The sequence below is a fragment of the Oryzias melastigma genome, linkage group LG16 (assembly GCF_002922805.2).
Source record: "Oryzias melastigma strain HK-1 linkage group LG16, ASM292280v2, whole genome shotgun sequence".
NCBI classification, from domain to species: domain Eukaryota; kingdom Metazoa; phylum Chordata; class Actinopteri; order Beloniformes; family Adrianichthyidae; genus Oryzias; species Oryzias melastigma.
The window spans coordinates 20,166,170-20,175,611 of record NC_050527.1 but is presented as its reverse complement, the minus strand read 5'-3'; the positions used below and the strand labels follow the sequence as shown (position 1 = coordinate 20,175,611).

Sequence of the window (9,442 nt, the reverse complement as noted above, 5' to 3'; positions counted from 1 at the left end):
TCCAGATCAAGTTAGTGGAGTGTCTCTCCCTGTTTCTGTGCGCTCTGCATGTTTTTATCCCCTCCAGCAGTTCAGGTTTCTCACATCCTTCACAGGAAAACGCTTTTCATTTGTTGAGCGAGTGACTGCAGTTCTGACACCGTGCTCCTATGAAGTGGAAAAGGTGGAGAGTATCTGTCACCGTGGGGCTCTTCTTCTTGAATCCTGTGATTTTCTCTTTGCAGATTTCTCAATCAAGCCATGAAGATGTTTGATGCCACAGAGGTGGTTCCCATCAACTTTGTGTTCTTCACTACAAGTGCTATAGTTGCAGGTAAGCATCAAAATGTCCCTTTGGTTAAATGATAAAGGATCAAACCGAGGGGCTGCTTTTCCCTCGGAGCAGATATGTACTAAGAAAAGTCATGTTTCCAATACCTACAGTATTGATTAATTGATTTGGTTTATGTCGAGCATAAACTGTGAACGATACAAGACAACATAAAATCACACAGATGTATCAAACTCATCACAGAAATAATGAAATGCTTTGATTTAAAAAAGAACAAAAACAAAGACACACAGTTTATTCATTAAATAAAGTGATGATTAACTAAAGACAAGTCAAGTGTATTTGATTGATTGAAAAGGAGTGAGAAGAAGTGAACTTATATAATCCCACCCCTACATAGTTACTACATTTTATTGCTCAGCACAGTTTACATCAGGAGTGACAAACTCAATCACACAAGGGGCAAAAATCCAAAACACACTGAACACTCTAAAACTACATTTTTAAAACTTTAATAATGTAACTTTTTAATATAATTTTGAAGTAGATATATAGCATTACCTGTGATAATGCTAGTGTGAAAGCTGGAAGATGAATTTGGCTGCTGAAGATGCTAGTGCTGATAGCTGAAGAAGCTGAAATTGAAAGCTAAAAACGCTGAAGCTGATAGCCAACTAAAATATTAGCTAAATGCCAAATTAGCCTAAAAAAACGGGAAAAATTTAGCTTAGCCAAAACAGCTAGCATGTAGCTGAAAAAAATAACTACAGATAAAAATATTAACTAAACTTTAAAAAAAACTTAAAAATGCCTAAATTAGCCAAAACAGCTAGCATGTAGCTGAAATATTAGCTAAACTCCAAAACAGCCTAAAAAATCTTAGTAAATGCTAAAATAGTCCAAAAAGATAGCAGGATGACAATTTTTAAAACTTTAAAACTGTAACTTTTTAACATAATTATGAATAATAAAATGTCAGGAATATTATTGCAGAATAAATACACGTACAACAATAAATAACTTTTAATATCTTACCCTCCATAAAAATATATTTTCTCAATATTATACTTGTTAGAAATGAGCACAAGATAACATCGGGCCGTTAACAATAAAATGATCTGGAGGGCCGGATCTTTTCAAGTGAGTTCAGTATATGACGCAGTGTTCCCTCCCTATATCATGGAATTTAGAAAAATCCAAGCACACTCAAAGGTCAGGCATTTTCTTATTTTAAAACAATTAATGTTCAGCCTGATGATTATGCATGTTTTGTTGATATGACTTTTAACATTTAAATTAGAATCCAAAATGATTCCAGGATATTTTTCTTCTGGAACTTGAGAGTTTAAATAAGTGAGAAAAGTCTGAAAATGTTTGTTTGTGTATAGAGGAGTTTTACAGCCTAAAAACGTCTGTAATCTTACTTTTCAGAGTTCACTTAACAGATTATTTTTAAAACGTAACTCCAGCGATGGACAAGCAGCTGACTCTGATGCCTCGTTTCCACTGAGCGGTCCAGACCGAACCTTTGAGCATTTCCATTCCAAAATGCAGCCATTAAGCAGGACCGACCGGTACCATTTTTAGACCCTCATTGGTCCATAGAAAAATAGAATGGACACGTTAGGGCGGAGCTTCTGTCGTCACACAATGTAACCCTTTGATTGGTGGAAAGGTTTTACGGCAACAGGAAGCGTCTGACCAGCGCTTTCCACACTCAAGATCCAAACCCAAAGTTTTGTCCTCTTTTTGTCTTCTTGCAAAGAATAATAAATTCTTTGTATATAGTTTTCCCCCTTATTTGCGGGGATTGGGGACCAGAAACATGCAGAATCCAGGAATACAGAGACCCCTCCCCCGTTTCTGTCTCACTCAACCCCCGCCGCCAAAGAATGTCCGTCACTGATCCATAATCATCAAAGACACTTCTGATCGTGCCTTTTAAACATTCATGGAACAACATTGGAGTATTGATCAACGTGAGGAGTTTTTCTTCTTTTTCATTCAGAACAAAAGACTGTCCTGCAGCCCAGAGGCCAGCTTCATCCAGAACATCTCAATCATTAGTCTTTAGTCTGCAGACGTCGTCGTGGCAGTTGTCAACAATTAAATAATCATAATTAAAAGACCACTAGAAGAAATTTTACAATAGATCAACAGATGATCAGAGTGCGAGTTTAAGAGATGGTAGAGATTTATCATAGACACTCTTCAACTGTGAGAGACGGAATAAGGCGGAAATAATCCCGGAAATCACATTGTATCATTGTGATTGAAATAATTGGCCAATTTCTCCATAAAGTAAGTATTTATCTCTTAGAGACAAACAGGATTTTTGTCCCTCAAGCACCTGTAGCTTCTTTAAACGTAAAATCTTTAACTTACTGTAACTTTTTAACTGTTAACACGATCATTCCAGTAGATTCTAAAGGAGGAAAGCGGCGTGAGTTACAGTGAATCGAAGAACATAAACACTGGAGATCCAGTGTTAAAGAGTTAAGAAACTCTTCTATCATCCACTTGAATTAATATCTCCAGTTTGAACTGATTATCTGTATAAGACAGGGCCGAGCTACTCATCTCAGCTTCAAAAGCCACGCCCCCTCAGGGGAGATTTTGGAAACTTCAGATCAACAAGAAAAATGGCTTTTGGAGACATTTAGGTTGCAGGATTTTGATTAAAACTTCATTATTATAATTAAAAAGTTTTTTTAATAAAAAAAAAAAAAGTAGCCATGGGCAAGACTTTTTCTTGCGTGAAAATTTGTCAGGAAATATGATGGTTTTGTGTTAACTTCAATCCGTAAAGGTTTTTTTTTTTCATATCAAAGCTATGAATTTAAAATAACAGAAACTCTACAGGACACAGGCAGAAGGTTAAGCTACAAATAAATGGATGATTTGTTCACAGTACTCAAACCAAAAACTTACTTCTACTTACTTATATATTTTTAAAAACAGTCCCTTTCTTTTGCCATTTTTTTAGTTTTTGTCCTTTGGTGAGACCTTCCGCTTTAAGAAGGATAACTAATTGTAACCTTATCTCTACTTTCATTGTGCTGCATTTATTCTAACTGGAAAATGGCTTGTTAAAAAGCTCCGTAACACCACAATAAACCGAGACACCTTTAGAAAAACACGCTGCTCTTAGAAGAAATCTTTAATGGAGCTCTTCCGTCTTGTTCTATGCTGTTTTGACAAAAGCATGTAAAAACACTGCATAAATACCATCTTAAGTTGTGTCAAAAAAAAGGTAAAACTTGCATGAGGATAATGATCAGTGACAAATGTACAAACATACACGTCAGTTTGTGTACAGCACTCACAAGTCCTTGCTCGGCAAGGAGCAAAAATGTTCAACCAGTTCAGGTTTATTTTTGTGTGAGGACAGAAAAATCTATTGCAAAACACACATGGAGCGTTGTAGATGGAGATCTTTTCCTGCATCATGTCAGCTCGTTTCCACTGACACGTCAGAGAATAACATCTCTGCAGCAGCACATGATCACACAGGGACACGTCCAGCTCTGAGGTGCCACGAGATGTGTGTCGTGTCCACTTACACTCATGTTTTTCTGAAAGCGCTCTTGGCATTACTACTGCTCTGCCTGCCCACTCAGTAAACCCACTATTGACTCCACTGAACAACAAATTGCTGATGTGTTATATCAGCCGTGTGACAACATCCGTGGGAGGATTTCTCCTTTAAGATTTGTTCCACGGAAGAAGATGATTGTTTGGGCTTTAACACACTGCTGGTCACTAAAACATTCAGGAAAATCTTCCTGTTTAGTTCATTTGCAAATAAAAAGATGCATTATTTGGAAAATGTGTCTTAATCTCACAGTATCTGTTTTTTTTAGCTCACGTGTCAAAGTCAAGGACTATTTTGGAATTTACTAAGATTTTTTAGGCTGTTTTGGAGTTTAGCTAATATTTCAGCTACAGCTTTTTTAAGGCTGTTTTGGAGTTAGCCTAATATTTCAGCTACATGCTAGCTGTTTTGGCTAATTTAGGCTTTTTTAAGGCTGTTTTGGAGTTAGCCTAATATTTACATGCTAGCTGTTTTGGCTAACCTAAGTTTTTTTTTGTTTTTTTTTTAGGCTAATTTGGCATTTAGCTAATTTTTTAGCTAGCTATCAGCTTCAGCGTTTTTAGCTATCAATTTCAGCATCTTCAGCAGCCAAATTCAGTTTACAGCATTCACACTAGTATTATCACAGGTAATGCTATACATGTATTATATAGTTGTTAAAAAGTTGAGGTTTTAAAGTTTTAAGAGTGTAGCTGTAGTGTATTCAATAAATGTTTATCCTGTTCGGCCCGCGACCTAATGTGTGTTTTGTATTTTCACCCGTTGTGCGATGGGTTCGACACCACAGGTTTAGCTGTTCTACAGACGTAATGAGGTCTATAAATAGTCCATCTTGCTGCTGTTGTCAGTAAAATGCTTCATTCATGTTTCCCTTCATTGCAGGGATCATATTTTACCAAGAGTTTGAGGGCTTGGCTTTACTGAACATTTTTATGTTTATATTTGGGTAAGTTTACTAAATCCTACCATCACATGGTTCTTTAGGGTCTACACCAGATGGTTTATTTCTCCTTAAACTCTCTTCCAGCTGTCTTCTGTCCTTCCTTGGAGTTTTCCTGATCGCTCGAAACCGACCGAAGATAAAACAACAAGACCGCAATTTCATCGAAATGAACAGGATTCCAGGTAACTTGCTCTTTGAATGTTGCCAGCCTGAATCGGCACACTACTGAGAGAACGAGTTTAGCAGCAGTGACCCTGAATTCATTTGACTGAAGAGGTCTGCTGCCGTGGCAGCAGGTCCTTCTAATGAGCTGTGCTGCCCATGTTCACAGGCAGAACGCGCACGGACAAAGTGCAGCCCGAGGCCAAGACTCAAACATACGGATCCCTGGCAGCTAAACTCATGTGCAACAGCGCTGGCCAAACAGACGAGTCGTAGGACCAGCTCCATCTGTCGGGACTGCCATTTTGGCAATTTTCTTGTCAACAAAATCTCTATTTATAGAAATGATGAGCATCATCTGAACTTGTGCTGGCGGCTGCGTTTGTTATGGCAGGCAAGCTCCGATTCATTCTTTAAAATGTTTGAGTAATGCAGAGGGAACATGTGGCTTTGAGAATAAACACCCTCCAAGAAAGACTGGATGTCTCAATAGTTGCATGTTTTATTTTTTTTATAATCAAAGTTTTTATTTTTCTTTCTTTCATACATAACAATGAACAGACAGCATTCCAGTTTCCATACATCCTTCTGTTTCCTTTCTGAGTCTAAGGTTTAACCAAGGATGGCTATACATCATAACAGTTGCATATCAGAAAAAATCAAAAACAATATAGGTCAGAGTTTCTAACCATCAAAACATCACTAAACAGCTATTATTCGGATGTCACTCAAAAACGCGCCCCCAAGATTCCTGAAAACTGTCCATGTCTTCGTTCACTCTTGCCAATAACTTCTCATATGATGCAACCCTGAGGATATTTTCCCTCCATCTGTTGAAGTCTGGAGGGGATGTGTCCTTCCACACACTGAGAATTACTCGGGCAGCGGTAATCACCGCTCCTTTTATAACCACCAAGTCGCTTTTTGATAGTCCAGGAAGCACAGACTTGTCTCCTAAGAGGCACAATCTTGGTGACATGGGTATTGTCAATCCAGTCCACTGTCCTATGCAGTCCAGTACTCTTTTCCAAAATGGGGAAACCATTTTACATTCCCAAAGAGCATGCAATAGGGTCCCTGTGTCTGTCTGACACTTCCAGCATAAATTATTTGTCATTAGTCCCATTCTGTGTAGTTTAGAGGGGGTGTAATACCACCTGTGTATTAGTTTGTATTGGGTGAATTTTCCTTTACCTTCTTTTATAAATTTACTAGAATGTAAAAGAATTGTGTTCCAGTTATTTTTATCAATAGTACAGCTCAAATCCCTCTCCCAAGCCAGTCTCAGATTCTCACATCCATCTTTTTTTAAATTGTTGAGCATTTTATAGAATACAGCTGCCCTGTGTGTCCCACTCTTCATTTCAAGAAACTCCACCACTGGATTTGTGTCTTCAGAAAAGCTGCCCTTAGTTATACAATCCCTCAGTTGTAAGTATTTCCAAAAGTTATCCCTCGCCTCTAGACCATATTTCAGAGTAATTTCGGCAAAAGACATAAGTACTTGATTCGTGTACAGATCTCTTATTTGGTGTATTCCTTTGCTGCACCACTTTTCCCAGCTGATAGTTTTTTTCCCAATCCTAATAGCAGAGTTGTTCCACACAGAAGAATATGATTGTCTCAGATGAGATACCCCACATATTTTATGTACCTCTTGCCAAACCCATTTTGAATATATGAACACAGGGTTGTCCCGGATGTCCTGACTGGTTCCAGTAGCTCCCTGAGAAAGAACTGTCACAGGTGTATAAGGCTTCACTAGATCTTGCTCAGTTCTGACCCAACTGGGATCAAAATCTCCCCCTTTCCAGTGTTTGACCAGCCTGGTCATTTCAAAAGCCAGATTGTACAGTTTGACATTTGGAAGAGCCATCCCTCCATAATCTTTTGAGGCCCACATCTTCTTCATGTTCACCCTGGGTCTCTTCTTGTCCCATAAAAATTCTTTAATATTTTTTTCAAATTGGCTGAATATGTGTGGGGGTATTTTCACAGGTAACATCATAGAAACATAATTAAACTGGGGGGAAACTATCATTTTAATAACGTTAATTTTGCCCCATAATGTAAGTCTTAATTTCTCCCACTTATCTAGATTAGTTTTAATTTTCAGAAGAAGGGGCTCCATATTTGATGTCATAATCTCCTCCAGATTTGGATTCAGAAGTATTCCTAAGTATCTTATTCCCGAGGATGACCACTTAAAATTAAATGATGTTACATGTCTAGAATAACATGAAGCTGACAGAGGCATGGCTTCTGATTTGAACCAATTTATCTTGTAACCTGACATCTTGGAAAATGTGTCAACACATGTGAGCAATGCCGGCACGGAGCGTTCTGGGTCTGTTAGTACAGCTAGTATATCATCAGCATGCATGTTTTATTTTTAATGAGTCGTTTTAACAGAAAAAGTCAGACCCGTGAGGGCTCATCCTGCAGCAAGACAAGGACACTACTGCCCCCTACTGGTGGAGGCAGCGTGAGCTGACCATGCAGTAAGAGATTTATAGTCAGAATTTCACCAAATCAAAAGGAAAACGAGTCGTTTTACAGGAACATGCATCCGACCGGATCTTCTTTACCTCAGGTGAACCTCTCCATGCACACACTAAGCTGCTATCAAAGGGAAGAGTTGCCAAGCAACAAACTTTGATCTGCCGCCTACACATCACGAGATATGTGGAAACCCAAACTGGACGTTTAAGTATCTGTTAGCCGAAGCGTGCGTGTGTTCGAGCCCTCTTCATCCTTCAGGTCAAACTGTTCAGGTGGATCTTCCAAAGCCGTATCAGCACAGCCTTGTGAGCTCATGCTGTTAGACGCGGATAAGTGTCCAAACAATTCTGTCAAAACATGCAGGAAATGAGAATAACAGAACTCTAAGTTCCCATCGTCCTTCCTCTAAAGGCACTGGTAAAACAGCAAAGCTGCAAAAACAACCACCGGCTGATGAATGCATGACTTTAGCTCCAGACTACAGTCTGCAGCCTCATCCCCTCACACCTCGATGCTGATCTGAGCCAAGCGGTAGTGCAGGGAGGACGGGTTGCGCAGCAGCACCTTTCCTCTGTGTTCCTCAGGCTGGCTGAGGAGGGTGTTCAGGAGACCCGGGACACTGACGAAGCCCAGAGCCTGGCCGCAGCCTGCAGACAGAGAGAAGTCGCCCTCGGTGACCCAGCCGAGGGTCGGCCGCGAGCAGTGAGAGGTGATGCTCGGGAGAGGGTCGGGCCACACCCCCAACACGAGGTCTGCATCCAGTTCTGATGCTTCTCCAGCACCACCGCCCGTCTTCGAGCTCTTCTTCCTGAGTTTCACTTTGCTTTTGAAGTGGTCTGTGTGGGGGGGCTCCTGGGGGCAGCGGCTGGCGTCCGGTGTCAGGTCTTCTGGAGTGGGCGCACACACCATGGCATGCAGCTCCGGTTTGCCTTTGGACAGCAAGGACAGGCGCACCCACACCACACTCATTCTGTGTGAGGCCAGAAACGTGTTAGCGGCTGAGCGCTGGAGGGGGGGCGCCCCCCCTCCGCGGCCTGGCCTCTGACCTCTTGATGGGGGTGGTTTGCACCAAGCCGACAGAAGCCTCAGAGACTTCCTGCTCCTGAGAAGAGAAAAAGAACATTTTAAGTAAGACTGAAAAACAGTTTTAACCGTCTGCTTCTACGCTGTAAAGACAGAACCCTTCCTTCATAAAGTTATTGACATTCAGAGCTTACGAGAGGATTCCTGACCGTCTGCCCCACACCCATCCCAGTGGTGTATTACAGCAATATGAGGCTTAATGTTCTTTGGATATTCTCATCAGAGACATTAGGACGAAAGTGAAACTGTGGGGAGGGGTCATGCATCATCTGTCAAAAGCTGTGCTAGTCTCTCAATTTAAAACTGAGGGAAGGGATGGTTTGAGCCTCCAGCTGGAGAACTGGAGCACATACATGCAAGGGTGTCAAACTCCATCGCACAGGGGGCCAAAATCCAAAACACACCTTAGGTCACCGACCGACCAGGATAAACGTTTATTGAACACTCTAAAACTTCATTTTGAAAACCGTAACTTAACATAATTATGAACTAGATATACAGCATTACCTACAATAATGCTAGTGTGAATGCTGTAAGCTGAATTTGGCCACTAAAGATGCTGAAATTGATAGCTAAAAACACTGAAGCTGATAGCCGGCTAAAATATTAGCTAAATGCCAAATTAGCCTTGAAAAGTTGAAAAAAAAACTTATGTTAGCCAAAACAGCTAGCATGTAGCTGAAATATTAGCTAAACTTCAAAATATCTTAAAAAATTTGAGTAAATGCCAAAATAATCCAAAAAGCTAACAGAATGACAATTTTAAAACTTTAAAACTAACTTTTTAACATAATTATGAATAATGAAAAGGCAGGAATATTATTCCAGAATAAATCAACTTAAACCTTAAATAACTTTAAATATTTTACTCTCCATAAAAATATTT

The 9,442-nt window shown here is 40.0% G+C and overlaps 2 protein-coding genes across 2 annotated transcripts in view; one reads left to right on the top strand and one right to left on the bottom strand.

Annotated features, from left to right (window-relative positions):
• LOC112143337 (NIPA-like protein 2) overlaps nucleotides 1-5,448 on the top strand; it is a 34,981-nt gene extending 29,533 nt beyond the window's left edge. Inside the window, exons 8-11 of the mRNA XM_024267220.2 lie at nucleotides 225-313; nucleotides 4,749-4,812; nucleotides 4,894-4,991; nucleotides 5,141-5,448. Of these exons, the coding sequence (XP_024122988.1) occupies nucleotides 225-313; nucleotides 4,749-4,812; nucleotides 4,894-4,991; nucleotides 5,141-5,247 (358 nt within the window). The 3' untranslated portion in view covers nucleotides 5,248-5,448. The remainder of the gene's footprint in view (nucleotides 1-224; nucleotides 314-4,748; nucleotides 4,813-4,893; nucleotides 4,992-5,140) is intronic.
• A 1-nt stretch (nucleotide 5,449) lies between these two features.
• pop1 (POP1 homolog, ribonuclease P/MRP subunit) overlaps nucleotides 5,450-9,442 on the bottom strand; it is a 14,524-nt gene continuing 10,531 nt past the window's right edge. The window contains exon 15 of the mRNA XM_024267219.2: nucleotides 5,450-8,575. Coding sequence (XP_024122987.1) covers nucleotides 7,975-8,575 — 601 coding nt within the window. The 3' untranslated portion in view covers nucleotides 5,450-7,974. The remainder of the gene's footprint in view (nucleotides 8,576-9,442) is intronic.